General features: G+C 44.3%; 1 protein-coding gene across 1 annotated transcript in view; it reads left to right on the top strand.

Annotated features, from left to right (window-relative positions):
- The window catches only part of GIPC2 (GIPC PDZ domain containing family member 2), a 65,411-nt gene extending 44,650 nt beyond the window's left edge, over nt 1-20,761 (top strand). Inside the window, exons 4-6 of the mRNA XM_027874091.1 lie at nt 1,363-1,469; nt 3,248-3,329; nt 20,512-20,761. Coding sequence (XP_027729892.1) covers nt 1,363-1,469; nt 3,248-3,329; nt 20,512-20,666 — 344 coding nt within the window. The 3' untranslated portion in view covers nt 20,667-20,761. The remainder of the gene's footprint in view (nt 1-1,362; nt 1,470-3,247; nt 3,330-20,511) is intronic.
- The last annotated feature ends 533 nt before the right edge of the window (nt 20,762-21,294 follow it).

Here is a 21,294-nt window from a genome sequence, read left to right as displayed (position 1 = left end):
TAAACATGGGCTTCTGTGACACTCACCACTCTCTTCACTTTGGTTGTTGTTCAGTTGTTTTCAGTCATTTCTGACTCTTCAAGACCCTGTTTGGGTTTTTCTTGGCAGGAATGACTGGAATGGTTTGCCATTTCCTTCTCCAGCTCATTTTTACAGATAAAGAACTGAGGCAAACAGGGTAAAATGACTTGCCCAGGGTCACACAGCTAATAAGTGTCTGAGGCTGGATTTGACCCCTGGTTTTCCTGACTCCAGGCCCTGAGTTCTATGCACTGGTCCGCCTAGCTTCCCCCCTCTTCACTTTAGGGATAAGGCGCTGTTCCCTCATTGACAAAATGAGCTGGAGAACGAAATGACAAAGCACTCCAGTATCTTTGCCAAGAAAACCCCAAATGGGATCATGAAGATGAAAAATGACTGAACAACATGATTGCCAACCTCAGTCTTCTCCACAGCTGCCCTGTGCCCTTCTTACAGGGCTGAGCCAGCATTTATTAAGCACCTGATGAGAGCCCACAGACACAGAGCTAGGCCTGGGGCAGGGGTACAAAGAAAAAACAAGAAACAATTCCTGCTCTCGAGGAACTCATAGTCTGTGGAGGGGAACAGTGTGCAAACAACTATGTCCATTCAAGCCCTATAGAGAGTGAATTGGAGGCAACCTCAGAGGGAATGATAATGATAACAATAACAACGATAATAATACTAACTAGTACTTATACGGAACCGGGAGATTTGGGCAGCACTTCACAAATATTACCTCATTGGATCCTCACAACAATTTGGTTGCCGCTATTATTACACCCGTTTTATAATCGAGGAAATGGAGACTCAGGTTAAGCGACTTGCCCAGGGTCACATAGCCAGTAAATGTCTGAGAGTGCGGGTGGGATTCCAGACAGTGTATTTTTCATCATTGAATCTGTGTATGAACTAGGGAAGAAGGACTGTTACTTTCATCTTGGGGAGCAAGTACAGCGGTAATAATAACTGACATTATGGAGCCCTTTACGGTTTGTAAGATGCACCTTTCCAGTCTCTCTTTTGGGCCACAGCAGCCCCGGGAAGGAGGTCATGCACAATTATAACCCCATTTTGTGGATGAGGGAACTGAGGCCGAGGAAGATGAAGTGGTTTGGCCCAAAGTTACCCAGTGGAGGGGCTGGGACTTGAAGCAAGGTCTCCTGACTCCAAGTTCAGGGCCCCACCTGAGTCACCGGTCTACACCCAGAACGCTTTGTCCTTCAGGGCTTTTTGTAACTGGGGCTGGTTGTTGGAGCAGGCAGGCCGAGTTTGGTCTTTTAGCAAGCTGTGCAATCTCACGAACCCGATTCATTCTGTTCCTCGTGTCTTTGTTTATAGAAATACAGCCAAGGTCGGGGACTGGGAGGACGACGGTTGGAAATATCGCCTCTGGCAAGGGAACCCTACGGCTGAGATCAAAAGGTCCCGCCACTGTAGAAGAGCTGGTAGGTTGGGGCCGGGCTTAGGACTCTGAAAATCTGCAGATGTTGGCGGGCGGGGGAGCTGGACCCGGGCCGAGGTCGAGAGAAGGAATCAGGCCGCCCCGCTTCCGAGAGCGTTGGTGCGCCTTTGGAGTCAGGGTAGAGGCTGGGGTTGCTGAACGCTGAGAAGGAACCAGAGCAATACGTTTCGGCTCGTCCTTCAGCTGGGGTCAGGGGACAATGGGATCCATCGAGAAACTTGGGCGACCCAGAACGTCGGGCTCCCGGAACGCGCTAAAAATAACGAAAAGAAGGAAAGGCTTCTTGGGCAGTGATGGGGCAGTCCAGGCAGGACTGAGACTCACTCAGAAGGTGGAACTGTGAGGCGCAGGCAAATAAATCCGGAGAGACGAGGGAGTGGGCAAATTGGAAGGGACGCCTTGAAATTCAAAAATTCTTGTTAAAAATTTATTCGGTTTTGCTTCCTATTTGCAAGTCGCTGTGCTGGGTGTTAGGGACACGGAGACAAAAGGAACAATTTCTGCCCCCATGTATCGGACTATCCTAGATTTAGAGCTGGAGAGACCTCAGAGGTCTGTTTTACAGATGAAGAAACTAAGGTTAAGTTAACCAGCTGGAAAGTGTCTGAGGCAGTATTTGAACTCAGCTCTTACTGACTCCAAACCTGGAGCTCTATTCCCTGGGTCACCTGGTTGCCTTTAGGTAGCTAGAATGAACCTGGTTTCCACAGCACCATGATGGCCTTGAATTCATGCCGTGGGAGAATCACTTGAAGAATCCCAGAGAAGAGAGGGCTTAGGGAGGACATAATCTTCGTCTTCAGGAATCTGAAGGGTTGGTTTGTGAAAGAAGAATTTGGCTTATTTTGCTTGGTCCCAGAGGGCAGAAGTAAAAATAAGAGGAATAAGTTCCCGAGAAACAGATTTTGGCTGGGTATGAGGAAAAACTTTTCAATAATTGGAGCCAACCAGAAGAGGAAAGGCCTTGGACAAAGTGACTGAATGATGCCTGGAGGAGTACATTGTGCAGGGGATTGTAGACCTCCACATGGACCTCTGTGGCCCCTGACAGCTGGAATTCTGTGACAATTAATGGTGTGGAAAGTTGGCCATATTATGTCTGTGAGGTGGTGCTGGGGCAAGTGCCTTGGTGGACCTTTGGGACTGAGAGCCCCGGGATGCCTTTTACAAGAAGTCACGCCCCCTTCAGTGTCCCAGGCAGTGTGTGCTCAATCTGATCCCTGGGAGCACACAGGGACTCAGAAGACCCCAGGCAAACACGTTCTGCTGTCTTGTGTCTTTTGCTAGACATTTCCCTATAATGTTTTGGTCTGGTTCAGGACTGTTGTGGTCATGTTTGACACCTCTGTCTGTACTGTTGGCAGCATCTTCTGCATGTCGAAGAGCTCATGCCCAGCATAATCACCTAGGCTAATTAAGTAAAACTTAAATTATGCTAATTATCCTATATTTATGAGGGCAGAGTAGAACATCATCCCTTATCCAAAGTGTTTTCACAAAAGCTTTTCGAAGAAAAAATACAACCTTCAAAGAGTCAATCCCACGTTTTCTGGGAGCTGAACCTTGGTACTGTTGGCTAAGGGTTCTGAACAACCATCTTTGTGGGAGGGCTCAGTTAGCTTCTAGATGGAAAAAGGCCTTGTGTATTAAATCAGACGATGTTTGTGAGAGCCAGTAGGGACCCAAGGCAGGCCCAGCGAGTGTAGGTTGTTATGGTTTTGCCAGTAAGATAACATTCTTTTTCTCTCGTCTTTAATAAAGCCTTCAGAGTCAGATGAGAAAGCCATTAAGAAGGTGGATTCTTTTCTGGAATTATACCTGGGTGTCGGAGATATTGAACTAGGTAAGAATTTGCAATTTATAAATAATGACTTTTTATACCTCAGTCCCACAAATTCAGTTGTATTTATTGCTAACTTGTAATTATATCCAAAGCTATAATTGTCAAGGTAATGAGAGATGGCCTTGGCAGAGATGACCCCAAATGGCAGATTAAAATATGGAAATTAGGCATAGGTAATGAAGGCTAAGTGTTAGAGAAAGAAAGAACTGTGTGTGAATGTCAGATGGAATTGCTCTGTGAAGGAGTATGGTGAATCTTTTTTTTTTTTGTAGTAAGTAGTATTTTATTTTTTCCAACATGTAAAGATAGCTTTCAACATTCATTTTTTAAAATAAGATTTTGAGTTCCAAATTTTTCTCCCTCCCTCCCTCCCTCCCCTTCCTTCTTGTCACAATGGCAAGCAATCTGATACAGGTTACACATTTTCAATCATGTTAAACATTTTTCCACATTAGTCATGTTGGGAAAGGAGAAACAGAACAAAAAGGAAAAGCCATGAAAAAGAAAAATGAAAAATAAACAAAAGTGAAAACAGTAGGAGTGTGCCTAATCTTTACAAGGTAAGTAAGTGCCTTAGTAGCAGAGACTAACCACTCAGGGTGTGTGACCTTGGGGAAATCCCTTAATCTTTGCTTTCTCCTCTATAAAATAATGGGTGGGCATTTAAAGCTGTTCACAGTCTGGCCTACCCTTCAGGCAGCCACATCTGCTAACCTCTCTAACGTGCCTTTCAGGTCCTTTACACTCTTCCTTTCTAGCAAACTACAGTCCGGTGAAACCAAACTGGCTAGTTTCTGTACATAAACTCTCTGCCTCCCATCTCCATGCTTTTGCAATGGCTATGCCCTGTGCCGGGAATGCACTCCCACTCACTCAGAATCCCCAACACCCACTTTCACACGAAGGCTTTCCTGATCCCCGGGTGCTAGTGCCTTCCCTCAATTTACCTGGTGGCAAATTGGTGCCCATTTTGTTGGTGTCTCCCTCTATGTGTGCATGGGCTCTTCACTTTGCTCTTTGTGTTTCCAGTGACTGACTAGCATGGGATCGCTTGGAGGGTGTTCACCAAGATCTGAGTTCCTTAGCTTGGGCTCATTTCATGGCTTCCTGAACTTGGGTGGGAAAAAATCAACTCTTTATTTTCATCACCCTCTGACAGAAAGTGAGCTATTCCTTCGAAGACTTGTGATGGAGGCTCTGAGCTTCCCCAGCCTGGCCAGGGCTCCAGGACATGGGGCCATCCCCTGGCTGAGTGGCTCCCCTTCCTCTGAGCACCTCTGCACCAGATAAAGAAGTTGAAGGGCGAGGGCTCTCCTTGCCTGTTGCTTGGAGGAGGTGATTATGTCCCACTGACACTCACCCTGACCTGACACTCTCAGGTTCCCCCTTTTCCCTTCCCCTCTTTCTTCTGCTGTTTTCTGCTTTCCTTCCTTTCTTCATCAGACTCTTGCCTGCCCTGTCTTTGGTTCTTAGATTGTGCTTTGTGACTGATGTTTCTTTTCAGAGCAGAAAGAACCCAGACGTTTTAGGGTGAAGCCAGTTCAGTTGTTGTTTGTCCTTTGTTCTCGGAGAGGACCATAACGTCATGGAGGTGATGCCATGACATGCAAATGAATTGGATTACAGTGAGGGAGGACTGTGCAGGGTCACAGCCTCACTTTCTCCTCCGGAGCCATCTGGGTCCAGTGGCCAGATACATATGAGGATGCCTAGAGCTGGCCCCAAATGCAGTGGAAGACCTTGGCCTTTTAAAGCTGAGGTCTTGGGGCAGCTAGGTGGCACAGTGCATAGAGCTCCAGCCTTGAAGCCAGGAGGACCTGAGTTCAAATCTTGCCTCAGACACTTGACACTTAGCTAGTTATGTGACCTTGGGCAAGTCACTTAACCCCAATTACCTAAGCTAAAAAAAAATAAAGCTAAGGTCTTTAGTAGGTCTCAGTTGGACAACTGGTCATCCAGTTTGTGCTTGGATCCAATAATGGGGGACTTACTCCCTCCCATGAAGGGAAATTTTAGCTTAGTTGTCTATCTCCCAAAGGGCCTCCAAGGCCCCTGACACCTGAGATTCAGTGAAAACTAATTTTGTGCCCCTCTCCCTAATTTTGTTCTTCAGTTGTATCCATCTTCTCATGATCCCATTTGAGGTTTTCTTGGCAGAGTGATTTGCCATTTCCTTCTCCAGTGCATTTTATAGATGAGGAAACAGGCAAATGGGGTTAACTGACTTGTCTGGGGTCACAAGCTAGTTAGTGTTTAAAGGTCAGGAAAATGAATCTTCCTGATTCCAAGTCCAGTGCTCTGTCCACTTCATCACTTGGCTGCCCCTCCCTCACTCACCCAGGACTGGCTTTCTCTCCATTTTGTAGACCTTTCCCTCCATCTATGTACATTGTCTCCCATAACTAGACTCAGTTGTTTGAGGATAGAGACTTTTCTCACTGGTCTTTGAATCCCCAGTGACAGTGAGTCTAACCCTAATTCCACTTTTGGAGAGTTTTATTAGTAAGTTTTCCCCGAAGCTACACCTAAATGCTGCCATTCACACTTCCTATGGCTCCTGGTTCTGCCCTTTAGGACCAAACAACAAATGTGGTCCCTCAGCTACCTCATGAATCTTCACAGAGTTGGTGACAGATAATGCTGGTTGTTCTGGGTCTCCTTTAGCCCAAATGCCCCTGTTCATCAAATACTCCTCCTATCTCATGGAGGCTCTCCTTCCACCTTCCTGGGTGTTCTCCTTTGGGTGCTTTCTCTTTGATCAGTGGCCTTTGCAAGAGGTCTGACAAGAGCAGAGTAGGGAGGGAGAGAACAGGAATTTATCAGGTGACCACTTTATGCCAGGCATTGTGTTAAGTGCTTTGAAAATATTTCATTTAATCCTTACAACAACTTTGGGAGGTAAATTGGGTTATTATCCCCATTCTAATAGTTGAGGGAACTGTGGCAGATAGAGGTTAAGAGACTTGCCTAGGGTCATGCAGAGTTTGAGTCTGGATTTGAATTCAAGCCTTCCCGACTCCAGGCACAGCATAGAGCTCTATCCACAGGACCACTAGCTTCCAGAGTAACTATCATCTCCTATGGCCATTTTAATGGCCCCCAGCAGTGAATTCCCATTTTTTCAACTTTTTAACATTTTTATTCAAAGTTTAGAGTTTCAAATTCTGTTCTTCCCTCCTTCTCTCCCATCCCTCTTCCCTGAGACAGTAAGCAATTATATACAGGTTGTACACATGCAATTATGTAAAACATTTCTATATTAGTCATTTTGTACAAGAAGACTCCAACAAAAGAAAAAAAGTGAAAGAAAGAAAGTGAAGAGTAGCATGCTTTAGTCTGTAGTCAGACATATCAGTTCTTTCACTGGAAGCAGATCATATGCTTCATCGTTTGTCCTTTGGGATTGTCTTGGATCATCATATTGCTGAGAATAGCTAAGTCATCCACACTTCTTCATTGCACAATATTGCTGTTACTGTGTACAACGTTCTCTTGGTTCTGCTCGCTTCACTCTGCATCAGTTGATGTAAACCTTTCTAGGGTTTTCTGAAATCATCCTGATTGTCATTTCTCATAGCACAATAACATTCCATTACAATCATATACCACAGCTTGTTTAGCCATTCCCCAATTGATGAGTATCCCCTTGATTTCCAATTCTTAGCCACCACAGAAAGAGCTGCTCTAAATATTTTTTTGTACAAATAAATCCTTTTCCCCTTTTTTGGATTTTTTTTTGGGATATAGACCTAGTGGCGGTATTGCTGAATCAAAGGGTATGTACAGTTTATAGCCCTTTGGGCATAGTTCCAAATCGCTCTCCAGAATGGTTGGATCAGTTCACAAACAGTACATTAGTGTCCCACTTTTCCCACATCCCCTCCAACATCCAACATTTTTCTTTTTTGTCCTATTAGTCAATTGGATGGGCATGAGGTGGTGCCTCAGAGGTGTTTTAATTTGCATTTCTCTAATCAAGAGTGATTTAGAGCATTTTATGAATTCCCATTTTTGCCTTCCATAAGACACTGCTGACTCATCTTGTTTTTGTAGTCCACTGAGACCCCCAGAGCATTTAGTAGTATAGGACACTGTTGATTAGCCACCCCTCCCATGTTCTGTCCTTGTGAGGTTGAGTTTTGGAAGTCCAGGGTGAGACTTTATTCCTGTTGATTTCACTTTCTAGTTAGCCCAATGTCCAGAGACATGATATGCTTAGCCCCATACCCCAGCCATCCATACATCAGCCACACCAGACTCTTGTCCCAGGCTCTTCCAAATGCAATCAGTGAGAGGAGAGAGGAGGAGGCTTCTGGTTTCCATCTTCAAGAGAGAAGGGAGAGATCCTGGAAGGAGAGAAAGAGTCTGGCAAGGAGCCAACATATACTCTCCCAAGAGCTTGCCAACTTTGCTCCTCATTGAGGCATGAAGCATTGAGTAAACAGTCCCCTCCAGTGAGGAGAGCCTTATCACTGATGGGCTTTGAGTCCATAGTTAGAGAGAAAGAGACTGAGTCAGTGGTTCAGGACTTCATGAGGCTCATAGGCACACAATCGAAAAATGAGAAGGGACCTTATTTATTCCAGTTCAGAGCTGTCCAAGAACCCCATACACAGCCTTTTTAACAAGTGTCCATGAGGTCTTTGCTTGGGCATCTCCAGGGAGGGTTAGCAAAAAGTTCAAGAGCCTTTACACAGTAATGGTGAAAAAGAAAAGAATCCAGAAATCTCTAGGTGTAGACATTGCCCCCTCCCCCAAATTGTTTATTTGTTATAGTTTCTCATTGTCATCATTCCTCACCAGGCTCTTCTTGAAGGTTGACTGGTAATCCCCTTATAAAGTTAATTAGTCACTTGTAGCCAGTGCCTCCCCCTAGCACATTACACACTGATGAGAAGTGGGAAGCGGAGGGAATGTTGGCATGGCTAACTTGTGAATCCCTTTCTTGATTCAGGCCAGATCAGCATAACTATAAACCAGACCAAGAAATGGGCTGCTCTGCCCCCGTGTTGCCCTCCCAGTAGTTTCTGACTTTCCAAGTTGTTAACTCTTCAACCAACAAAAATGTGAAGGGCCACCACACAATCCATGCCACTACGGAGCTGGGAGTTATATACACACCGAGGAAATGTAATGTGGAATGGAACAAGGGTGAGAGAAGAACCTGAACAAGGCTTCTTCAGTGTCATACTTAGTACCATGGAGAGAGCCCTCACCCTAGAATCTGATGATCAGGATTCAACTCCCTCCTCTTACACATCCTACCTTTGTGACCTTGGGCAAGTCACTTCACTCCCTGGGACTCAGTTTCTTGAATTGTAAAATGAGGGGCTGAGCTAGATGGGTCTGAAGCTCCTTAAGCAAATGCTTCAACTTCAGCTTCTGCTTGAGGACCTCAAGGGAAGTCCTGCAGCAACCCCATTCCTCTTTGGTGTTGCTTATTAGGAGGATTTTCCTTGTATTCAGCCGAGTTCTTCCACCCCTGCCCTCATAGCTCCGCTTCCTGCACCTGAGTTATGTGTGTGACCTCAAGCCCTTTCACAATCCCAGTCATCTTCCTCTGGGTGCTGTCTAGCAGCCTTTCCCTCCCCTCCCCCTCTTTTCCTTCTCTCCTTTTTGTCCCCATCACTATCACTTGGTACGATTTCAACAGGTAGATGTGGTGGTTGGGAAGTGAGGGCATTCCTGGTTTAAGTAACAGCATGGGCAAAGGCTTGTCGGTAAGATCTCTACAGGGCACAAGGAGTGTGAAGCATAGAGTACAAAGAGGGGAAAGTCATATGAAATAAGTCTGGGAAGGTTGACATCATCTATGCATAAGGAAGATTGATCTGTTATCAGTGTGAAATAGCAATTGGAGGGAGGGAATGACTGGAGGTTGGAAGACTGAAGGTACTAAGAGCAGGTGACCTTGACAATGGATGGAAACAATACTCTTAACATTTCAGTGTCTTCTGGGTATTTAAGGCAAGCATAATCAAATAGTTACTTATCATTTTAAGATTTACAAACTTTTTTCTGTAAAATATTTCTGTGGGGTCAGTGATGCAAACATTTTTGTTCCTTCCTTGTAGACAATGAAGGAGATGCAGAGATGCTGAAAGCTCGTGGCCCTCTGCTAGTAAGGGCCAGAGTAGGGACTGAACCCAGGCTTCCATGCTGGTTCCACTCTGGTGACGTGCTGGGGAGTGGGCTTTGGTGAATGCCCCTCCCCATTACAGTTACAATATGGTATTTCACAGAATCTCAGAATTTCAGAGTTGGAAGGGACCTCAGGGCCCCTGAGTCCAACTTGGAACCCTGGAAGGATCTTCTGTCCAACAGTCTTTGTTGCAGGATAGTTAGGAGATGTTCGCCATGCTCCCGAGGCAGCTCATCCCACTGTGGAACAGGGCTCTTTGTGGGGAACTTCATTCACCCTGAATTGCCCTCTCCTGGTTGGGCCTCTGAGGCCAGAAGAGAATGGGTCTCATCCCACTTCTTTGGTAAGAGCCCTTGAGGAACTTAAAGCTGTGGGGGGGAAGGTGTCCTGGTCCTTCAGCTGGTCCACTGGAGGCACGGACTCAAGACCCTTCCCCACTCTGGTCATGCTCCTCTTGACACTCTCCAGTTAGTTATTGCACTTGAAAAAAAGTGTTGTACGGAACTGAACCCAGGACTCAAGGTGTGGTTTGGCCACAATAAGCATTGTACACATTGTAGAGGTGGCTAGGAGGCGCCACAGTGCAAAGCACTGGGCCTGGAGTTAGGAAGACCTGAATTCAAATCCCAGCTCAGATACTTACTACCTGTGTGACCTTGGGCAAGTCACTTCATCTTCATTTGCCTCAGTTTCCTCAACTATAGAATGAGAATAAGAATGGCACCCAGGGCCCAGGGTTGTGGTGAAGATCAAATGAGATATTTGTAAAAAGCTTTTCCCACAGAGCCTGGCACACAGTAGGTACCACATGCGTGCTTTTTTCCTCCCTTCCCTACTTCCTACACACATTCAAAAAGGGTGGGAAGAAACTAGCTTGAAAAATACCGTCAATAGAAGCCTTTCCTTAAGATGACAAAGTATTAAGAATAGTAGGATGTTTCCCAGAAGGACCACCAGAGGGCAGCATGTAGCTATCATATTTCCTTAAATTCTAGAGCCACGGTTTTTGAAAGGGACCTTAGGGCTAATCTGGTCCCATACTCTCATTTTTGCATTTGAAAAAACTGAGGCTGAGCATAATGAGTTAGTCACAGAGATGGAGCTCCCTGACTCTCCACCTCACTTTTTCTTATCTCTACAAAGACGGAGCTGGTTCAGTGCCACTGAATGCTGCTTGTCTCACTTTCCTCATCTGTAAAATGAACTGAAGAAGGTAATGGCAAATCACTCCAGTATTTTTGCCAAGAAATCCCCAATGGGGTCACAAAGTGCTGGTTGCGGCTGAAACAACTGAACAACAACAATAACAACAATAAAATTTCTTGACTCCAAGTCCAGTGCTCTGTCCACTGTGCTACCCAGCTATGACAGTATATCACCTCCCAGCTCTATCTCTTTCTGTCTCTCTTTGTCTCTCCCTCTTTCTTTGTGTCTCTCTTGTTTGCCTTTTTTCTTTCTGTCTCTGTCTGTTTCTGTGTCTCTGTTTCTGTCTCTTTGTCTTCTGTCGTCATGTATACATACTTTTTTAGATATGTAATCTCATTTGCTTCTCACAACATGTGGGTAACTTGTTGGCCTGTGCCTCACATGAGGACACTGAGGTGTACAGAAATGACCTCCTTTGGAGGTAGTGCTTTGTTCCCAAATGGAATTCAGCCCTAGCCCTGTTCCTGAGCCTCTCCCCATCCCCCAGCCCTTGACCCACCGCCACACCGTACTAGGTTTGATAAACACTCTAGGCTGAAAGGTTGTGGGGCCCCAATGAGACAACCTTGAGCATGAATGTGGACTCAGACCTGGTGCCACATGTCAAGAACTTGCTCTTTACTTAAAGCAAAATCTGAGAGGAGGAAGCTAAAATTCTGTGTGTTCTGATATGTGCCCCCAGTGAATGGATTTCTCCACACCTGGCTCACCTGTAGTGCTCACATGGCTTCCTACCTTGTTTTACTGGTGCATATCTTGTTTTCTCCACCATATTCAATGTCCTTCAGGCCTTGGGGATTTTATGCCACAGACCTGGGACTACACAGGCAGATCTTGGGGAGCTGTCTGAGGCACACAGAGTGATCTGAACCCAGGCCTTCCTGACTCCCAACCCAGTAATCTGCCTCCTCTGCTATGTTACCTCCAGGCTTCTCAAAATAGGGCCCAGGGACCCCTGGGGGTCTTCAAGACCCTTGTGGGCATCTGAAAGGTTAGAACTGTTTTCATAAGAATACCAGGATGTTTTAATTTCTTATATGGTAACTATCAATAAATATAACCAGGGCTGGGCTGGAGCCAGTAGAGAGCTGGTTGTTAAATTTTCAGCATGAACTTTTATACTTCTGAAATCAGCAAATGCTACAAATTGAGGCTTGAGTTATTGTTTTGCTGATTGTCTAGACTTAAGAAGGTGATGCAGATTGAACTTAAAAGTGTATCCTGTGTTTTTGGAGAACTGAGTGTTAAACATTCACCAGCACACATACATAAACAAAAGCTTATTGGGACCCTCAATCATTTTTAAGAGTATAAAGGGGTCCTGAGGCCAAAAAGTTTGAGTGTCCCTGCTCTAGAACAATAGCGGGCCAGAAGAATGTCACACCCTGCTCTAGAAACAATGACATGAATATTACACTCTGCTTATTTCACCCCCTCCCTCCTCTCACTCTCCCTTCACTCTCTTCTTAACCCCTCACAGTCTGGCTTCTGACCTCACCATTCCATCAAAACTGCCCTCTCCAAAGAGGCCAGTGATCTCTTAGCGGCCAAATCCAACAGACTTTTTCTGGGTCTTCATCCTTCCTTGCCTCTCTACAGCCTTTGATCATGCAGCTCACCATCTTCTCTTCCATACTTTCTTCTCTCTAGGTTTTCCTGATATTGTTCGCTCCTGCTTCTCCTGCTGCCCACCTGAGACCTGCTCAGTCCCCTTTGCTGAATCTCCACCCAGATCACGCCTATTAATCAATCACAGTTGTTCCATCAGACTCTGTACGGGGCCTTTTTTCTCCCTGCATACTACTTCACTTGCTGATCTTATCAGCCTCTGTGGATTCAATGGTCATCTCTGTGCTGATGATTCTCAATTCTTCTTATCCCATCCTAACTTCTCTCTTGACTTTCAGTCTCTTCTCTTCAGCTGCTGATTGGACATCTCGCACTGGATGTCCAGAGACATTTTAAATTCGGCATGTCCAAGGCTGAACTCATCATCGTCCCCCTCTTCCTTCACTATTATTGTCCTCCCAGATGCCCCACATCTACTCAGTTGTCAAGTTCTGTTGTTCTCACCTTCATGCCATCTTTCAGAGGACACTGCCACCCCCTGGTGCAGGCCCTCTTCAGCTCACACCTGGACTATGGTGCTGCTCTACTGGTTGGGCTTCCTGCCTCAAGTCGCTGCCCACTCCAATCTGTTCTTCACTCATCTGTTGGATTGATCTTCCTTAAACACTGGTCTGACCATACCATTCCCCTGTCCCCAGTTCAATAAACACCATGGGTTCCCCATTATCTCCAGGATAAAATTTAAAATCCTCTGTTTGACTCTTGAAGCTCTTCATAACTGGTCCCCTTCCTCTTTCTGTCTTCTTACACTTTATTCCCCTCCATGTATTCTTTGATGCAGTAACACTGGCCTCCTTGCCATTCCATGGACAAGACTGTGTGCCTTTTCACTGGTTGTCCACTATACCTGGACCCCTCTCCCTCCTCATCTCTGCCTCCTTTAGCCATTATCTCATGAAGCCTTTCCCAGTCCCCATTAATCTTGGTGCCTTCCTGCAGACTAGCTCCCAATTTCTGTTTGATGGTACGTACACTTGCATGTATATTGTCTCTCCCATTAGATTGTGAGCTCCTCCAGGACAGGGACTATTTTTGAAGCCTTTCTTTGCATCCTTAGTGTTTAGCACAGTACCTGGCACATAGTGGGTGCTTTATTAATGCTAGTTAATTGACTAACTTCTGTCTTCCCTAGGAGATAGCCCCCATCATCATCCTCACTGTCTCACTATTTCAATGTCTCCCTATCAGCTGGTCCCTTCCCTGCTGCCTAAAGATATCCCTAAGCCTCCCCATAGCAAAACAAAATCCTCAACAATTCCCACCTTCCTTCACAGCTGTTATCCTGTCTCTCCTGTCCTCAGCCAAGTTTTTTACAAAAGCTGTCTACACCTGTAGTCTACTCTTCCTCTCCTCTCACTCTCTTCAACTTCATTTTTCAACTGCCACTGCTCCCTCCAAAGTTAAAAATGATTTCTTAATTGCCAATGGCTTTTTCTAGTCCTTCTCCATCTTTTTTTTTCTTTCTTGGTGAGGCAATTGGGGGTAAGTGACTTGCTCAGAGTCACACAGCTAGTGAGTATTATGTGTCTGAGGCTGGATTTGAACTCAGGTCTTCCTGACTTCAGAGCCAGTGCTCTATCCACTTCACCACCTAGCTGCCCCTACTTCTCCATCTTTTTTGAGCTCTTCACACTTGACAGCATTGAGTACCCTCCTCTTTCCCCAGATGCTTCCCTCAGCTTGTTGTGTTTTGTTGGTTTGTTTGTTTTTTGTGACCCTCTTTCTCCCTATCTGATCCTTCGCTCTCAGTCACCTTTGTTGGGTCTTCATTCTTGTCATTTCCCCGAGATTCTGTCCATGATCTTTTCCCTCCATCCTCTGTCACTTGGTGCTCTCATGAGGTCCAATGGGTACGGTGGTTGTCTCTATGTAGATGATTTCCAGTTCTCTTTACCTAGCTCTAGTCTTCCTTCTGAGCTCTGATGCCTCATCGCCAGCCATCTACATGTGGTTGTGAACTGGATGACCCATCTTAAAACTGAATGTCCCATCCCAAACTCAACAAATATTGCAAAGGGAGCTCATGATCTTTTCTTCCAAACTGACCTCTCTTCCAAATTTCCTTATTACATTGAGGGTACCAATATCCTTCCAGTCAGCAAGATCGGAAGCTTCAGCATCCTCCTCAACAGCCCCTTACCCTCATTGTTGTGGTTGTTTGGTCTTTTTTTCAGTTGTGTCCAACTTATTGTGACCCCATTTAGGGTTTTCTTCGCAAAGATGCCAGAGTGGTTTGCTATTTCCTTCTCCAGCTCATTTTATAAATGAACAAACTGAGGCAGACAAGGTTAAATGACTTGCCTAGGGTCACATAGCTAGCAAGTATCTGAGACTGGATTTGAATTCAGGTCCTCCTAACTCCAGGCCTGGTGCTCTATCCACTGTGCCACCTTGCAGCCCTTCCTTGATCCTACTCAGCCTATATATTCAATCGGTTGCCAAAAATTTGTTGTTTCTTTGTCCAAACATCTCTTGGATAACATTCCTTTCTTTCCATTCCCACACTACCACCCTCCTTCCAGCCCTTACCATGTCACCTGGACTGTTCCATCATCTTCTCTCCAGCTTCCCTGCCTCAAGTCTCTCCCCATTCCCAGCCATCTTCCACATTTTGCTACAGCGAAGTTGCTAAAGCACAGGTCTGATCATATCATTTCCCTCCCCAAACCAATAAACTCACTCCTGATGCTCCATCTCTCATCTCTGTGCCTTTCCCTTGGCTGTCCCTCATGCCTGGAATGCCTTCCCTCATTACCCCCCACCTCTTAGAATCCTTGGCTTCCTGTATGACTCAAGTGACATCATCTTCTTCATGAGGCCTCTCCTGTTCCCCCCAGTTCCTAGTCCCTTCCTCCCTAAGATTCCCTTGCATCTCCTCTGTGTGTATCTTGTATTTGCCTACTTATGGACATGTAGACTTTCTTGTTAAAATGCAGGCTTGAAAAATAGGTTCTGTTTCCACTTTTTCTTTGTATCCCCAGGGATTAGCACAGTTCCTGGTGCATAGTGGGTACTTAATGAATGCTTGTGGGGAGATTCATTGATTGGTTGACTGGCTGGTCCCAGAGAGCTGACCCAGAAGCAATGGATAGGAGTTGTAAAGAGGTGCGGGAAGGCCCTCCTAATAATGACAGCACCCCATCAGAGGGGTGGGCAGCCTTGCCTGCAGGTACACAGATTCCTTCATTGGAAGTTTTCAGACAAAGAGTGGATGACTATTGAATACAAGGTAGTGAGAATTCTTCTTTGGGAATGGGTTGGAGGAGATGGCCATTGAGGTCCCTTCTCACTGAACACTGTCATTCTATGAATTTTGAGCAGAATGAAAACGATAAGGAAGACAAGAATTGTCTTTTTTGTTTTTTGTTTCAGATGATTCATTTGTGTCCCTGTCTGACTCAACAGCTTAGTAATTCTCACCTCACCTCTTTTTCCTTGGCATACAGTATTTTCCAGTGGAAACTTTGAAAGGACATTCCAGAAATCACATGACACATTGTCCATTTTAAATATTTTAAAAACATTGTTTCCCAGTCTCCTTTTTGGAGTATGCAGATGTGCCAAGGACTAGGCTAAGGATCTCCTTATTCTTGTTCTAGGTTGATCAGGAACCCCGTGCCAGTTATTCTGTAACTGTTCCATTTCTTCCACAGTGTCTTTCTAGATTTTCCCTAACCCTGGCTTCCTTTCTTAGAATTAGTCAAGTTATTCTGGGTTCTTCTTTGGTCTCATCCATTGATTTAGGGATTTTAATTTTTAAAATGTGCACATGTGCCATTTCTTGTGCCAAGGTTGCTTTGGTTATGTCCTTCATCGTTTGTCTACTTAATAATAGCTAATAAAAGTAGCTAACATTTGCATGGGCTGCTAGGTGGCACCGTAGTGCAAAGAGCATTGGGCCTGGGGTCAAGAAGACTCATCTTCCTGAGTTCAAATCCAACCTGAAACACTAGCTGTGTGACCCTGGACAAGTCATTTAACCCTGTTTGCCTCAGTTTCCTCATCTGTAAAATGAGCTGGAGAAGGAAATGGCAAACTTCTGATATCTTTGCCAGAAAATCCCAAATGGTTGGACATGACTGAAAAAGGACTAAACAACAAGCATAACAGCAACATTTATATAGCATTTACTAGATAGCAGGTACTGTGGCAAGTACTTTACAATTATTACCTCATTTCATCCTCACAACAACCCTAGGTGCTGTTATGATCTCCATTTTATGATTAAGGAAACTGAGGCAGACAGAGGTTAAATGACTTGCCCAGGGTCACACAGCTAGAAAGTATCTGTGGATTCAAACTCGGGTCCTCCTGGCTCCAGGCCCAGCGCTCTATCCACTGTGCCACCTAGTTGGTTGTTTTCTACTAAGTCAGTAGTATGCACCGTGTAGGTAACTTCCTTCAGCATGAGAATGTATTTGTGGGAGGGGGAGTAGTCCTTGGTCTGAACCTTATTAGCGAGGAGCCCTTGGGCAAGTCCCTTCATGTTTCTCAACCTCAGTTTTGCCATTGGTAAAATGAGAGATTGGGCCAGGCAGCCTCTGAAGTGTCTTACAGGTCTAGGTATAACCTCCTCCAGGACAGACACAGAACACAGGACCTTTTAACCCTTTTAAAATTAATTAATGAATTAATTTTTAGTTTCCAACATTCACTTTTAGAAGATTTTGAGTTCTAAATTCCACCTCCCTCCCCAAGATGGCACGCAATCTGATATAGGCTCTACGAGTACAATCATATTAAACATATTTCCACATTAGTCATGTTGTGAAAGAAGAATCAGAATAAAAGGGAAAAACCATGAGAAACAGAAAACAAAAAAAGACAGCAAATAGTCTGCTTTGATCTGCATTCAGACTTCAGAGTTCTTTCTCTGGATGTGGACAGCACTTTCCATCATGAGTCCCTTGGAATTTTAACCCTTTTTTTGGTGTGTGTGTGTATCACAGATTCCTTTCGTCGTTCTGGTTTCACCAGAAACCTATGAGACCCTTTCTCAGAATTAAAAAGAATCCAAAATTGTAGGCAGTGCTAAATTTCAGTTAGAGGTTAGTAAAAATAAAGCTGCATTTTTTCCTGTCCAGGTTCATGGGTCCCTGACATCTATCTATCCACAGGTTTCTTGGGGAGCAGACAAGGTAAGGTAAGGCTAGACAAGTAGGTTGGGATCAGATTGGCTATGCCATGGGCCTTATTTGTGTGAGGCAGTGATAGGATCAGAGCTGTCAGGCTGGCAGGTAGCAGAATAGATGAATGGGGAGGTCACACAGGCTGATGATAACCAGAGCCCACATTGGAGCTCTGGCAATGAGACTGAAGGGAGAAACATGGTGGAGGTGGAATCCAAAGGCCTTGGGGACTGATTGGAGTTGGGGGTGAAGACGAGGGAGAAGTCAAGATGACTCAGGGTTTCAAGTTGGAGTTTCTGCAAAAATGTAAAAGGGAAAACCCCAAAAATTAGTCTGGCAGGGAGAGAAGAGAAATGATGAGCTCCCTTTGGACACATGGAGCTTGATAAATGTTCATGGGGTCATCGATTTAGGGTTGAAAACCTTAGAGGCCATCAAATCTAAATAGTTTTATTTATTTACATTTTTTTCTTCTGCCTTTGAGTATCAAATAAAATTGGCATTTCCATAAACACAATAGAAGAGAAAAAAAAAGACCTGGAACTCCAGATCTCAATGGATACAAGCTGCTTTTTAAAAAAATGTGTTACAAATTCAACATATCACTTTTAAAGCTGTCCTCTTTGTGTTTCCTTCTCTTCTCTTAGGTGTAATTTTTTTTTTTTAAAGATGCTCTGGTAGTCCTCTTTTCTTTCTTTTTTAATTTGCTACTTCACCCTTATCTCTCTTTTTCCTCCACTCCACTGCCAACTGGAATGCAAAAGAACGAAGCCCTTGTAACAAATATACAAAGTCAAGCAAAATCAATTCTTATATCGCCCATAACTGAAAATGCATGCTTTAGTCTGTGTCTTGGGTCCATCACTTTTCTGTCAGTAGAGGGGTGGCTTGCTCAATCATCAGTCTTCTGGAACTGTGGCTGGTCATTGTACTGATCAGAGTTCTTAAGTCTTCACAATTCATTTTACAGATGAGGAAACTGAGGCTGAGAGAGATTCAGTGACTTGCCCAGGATCACAGAGGTAGTAAGTGGTGGAACAGGAAGGGAGCTGAGGACCTCTGACTTTAAATATGTTGCTCTGTTGAATGGGAATTGAGCTGCTTTTGATCACATCCAGGTTGGGATCTCAGGCTCATAGCTTATGAGCTAGAAGGGACCTGAGAGGTCACCTGGTCCAACTCTTTCATTTGGCTGGATCCAAGGTGGCCAGATAGTCTGCCCATGTCAATATGGGCGGCAAGTGTCAGAGGCATGATTTGAACACACGTCCACTGAGATGTCCAGAATCCATGTGGGAATACAGATCTGGAGTCTGGGAAGGAAGTGAGGGTTAGAGATGGAGATTTGGGCATCATTCCCATAGAGAAAATTGTGGAATTCATCAGGGTGGCTGAGATCTTTGAGGAAAGGAGAAAACCTAGAGAAAGAGAAGAGGGCAGGGGACATATTGTGGGGAATGGTGGACAAATCGTAACCCAAGAGATTGGCTTTGTATCTCCTGAACACTCAGTCTGGAAATACCCTCTAAGAAACAGCCTTTTTCTGTTCATCTTAGTCTGACTGTGGAGAGACATATCTTTCCTGAATGACATTAAAGCATTCCTTATGATTCAGCCACACTCTTCCAAAGCACAGTTAGTATTTGTAACAAAACCTGCTAAGTAGCCACAGTGAGTATTTTTGTAGATTGCTTTAAGCTTTGCAAAGCTCTTCTCATACAATAACCTTGAGAAGTGGGTGGTATTAGTATTGTTGACCCCTTTTTACAGAAACATATACTGAGGCTTTGAGAGGTGAGGTCACACAGCTTATGTGAATATTTGAGGTGAGATTGGAACGTGGTGTTCTCTCAAATCCCCACAAGTCTCTCAGATCCCTAGAAATCTCCTAAATCCCTGCAACTCCGATACTTTTTCCACAGTTGACTTCCAGCTGAGAGAAGAAAGGGAAGTGATTCTCCTTGCCTTGTGTTCACCTTCCTGCTCCTTCATAAGTATCCCAGAGCATTTTATCCCTCATGGGGCAGCAGATGAAATCTCTCCTATTTGCTTAGGAGGGATTAGGCTACTCGATTCTCGTTTTTTTTGTTTTTTTTTTTAATGGAAAACTCAGACAAAAACTGAAGCACACTTTATTTGAAGCCAGCGTATGTGAATGAATTATATAAACCAACACTGTTGGTCACCAAAACAGGAAGACATAGAAATTGATATGTGGTGTAGGAAGGCAATACTTATTGCCAGCATAATTGGTAAGGATACCAGTTTCTCTCTCTTGTCGGTTGCCTACAAAAATAAGCTTATAAAAAGAGAGCTCACATTTTATTTATTGTTTATTAAGTTCAGAGTCTTTTTAAAACAATTAAAATATGAAAACAGAGCTAGGCCCAGGCTTCTGGACCAGTGTTTGCTAAACTGGTCCTTAATCCTGCAGAACTGACTGTGTTACAAAGGGAGACAACCAGAGACCCAGGTGAGATGTTTTGTGGCAGAGCAGGGTCACTTTAGGGAATCTGGTTACCTGGGTAGGATTCTCGTTATTTTTGTTGTTGAGTCGTTTTTCAGTCATGTCTGACTCTTCGTGGCTCCATTTGGAACCCTCTTGGCAAAGATACTGGTGTGGTTTGTCATTTCTTTCTCCAGCTCATTTTACAAATGAGGAAACTGAGGCAAAGAGGGTTAAGTGACTTACCTAGGGTCACACAACTAGTATATGTGTGAGGCTGGATTTGAACTCAGCAAGATGAATCTTCCTGATTCCAATCCCAGTGCTGTCCACTGGACTGTCTAGCTGCCTATTTACAACTAATACTATGTTATTTACAATGTCTTCTGTCTTACTTAAATGTTTTTGCAATTGGAAAAAAGAAGTTTTTTTCTTTAGGTCCTCTTCATACTCCATAATCCCAAATAATAATAAAAACAAAATAATTGGAATAAGCAATCCTGTGTTTTATTGTAACATTGACCAAGCCACAGTCTTTTTTTTAGTCTTTGATGCTTATTTTTCCAAAGAATGCTTTAAAATGTTTTTCCTTTTCTTCTCCCACCCTCCAACCCCCACCTTTTTTGGCAGCTGCAACAATATTTGAAGCCGGAAAGGACAAGTTGAACCCAAATGAATTTGCCGTAGCGCTGGACGAGGCTCTTGGAGACTTTGCCTTTCCAGATGAATTTATCTTTGATGTGTGGGGTGCCATTGGTGATGCCAAGCAAGGGCAATTACAGTGAGACCAAATGCTTTTCTTCAAAAGCCTTCATTAGTAGAAGCTCCAACTATCATTTCTTGAAACAAGATCAACAACATTTATGTACAATGAGATTTCTAATGCTATTGAGAACTCTGGTTGGATTGGATGTATATGTTTATGACATTTATTCCTAATGAAAAAGCAAAAAAAACCCCACTGCATTGGTTTCTGGGTAATTTTTCAGTAACTGGTACATGTTATAAATTTTTGCTTAATACCATCTGGTAGTCATTATCAACTGAAATGTCAGCCCAGTGTGCTTATGGATGTAAGTTTGAGGCCCATTTCCAGGTGGACAAGCTTGCCCCACTCTATACCCTCAGCTTCGATATTTTCCACAGTGGACATACAGCTTTTTACTTTTGCTATGTAACTCTTTTGCAGAATTTTGAACGGTGCAAGGAAATTTTTGGGCTTAAATTCTGGGATTTTTCTTTTTAGCATGCTAATCACTTCTTTTCCTATTTTTAGGTAAGCCTAAGAGATATTCTGGGGATAAAAGAGGCTCCCCAAAGACTCCCAGGAGTCAGGCACATTGTTTTTGAGTTACTGGGGGATATGAAGAAAGTCACTTATCTCTCTGGACCCTCTTTGTCCCGTCCCAACCA

Source organism: Vombatus ursinus, unplaced genomic scaffold (assembly GCF_900497805.2).
Source record: "Vombatus ursinus unplaced genomic scaffold, bare-nosed wombat genome assembly UNPS02014804.1, whole genome shotgun sequence".
Classification (NCBI taxonomy): domain Eukaryota; kingdom Metazoa; phylum Chordata; class Mammalia; order Diprotodontia; family Vombatidae; genus Vombatus; species Vombatus ursinus.
The sequence above is the reverse complement of the archived record's forward strand: the minus strand, read 5'-3'. Positions and strand labels throughout refer to the sequence as shown.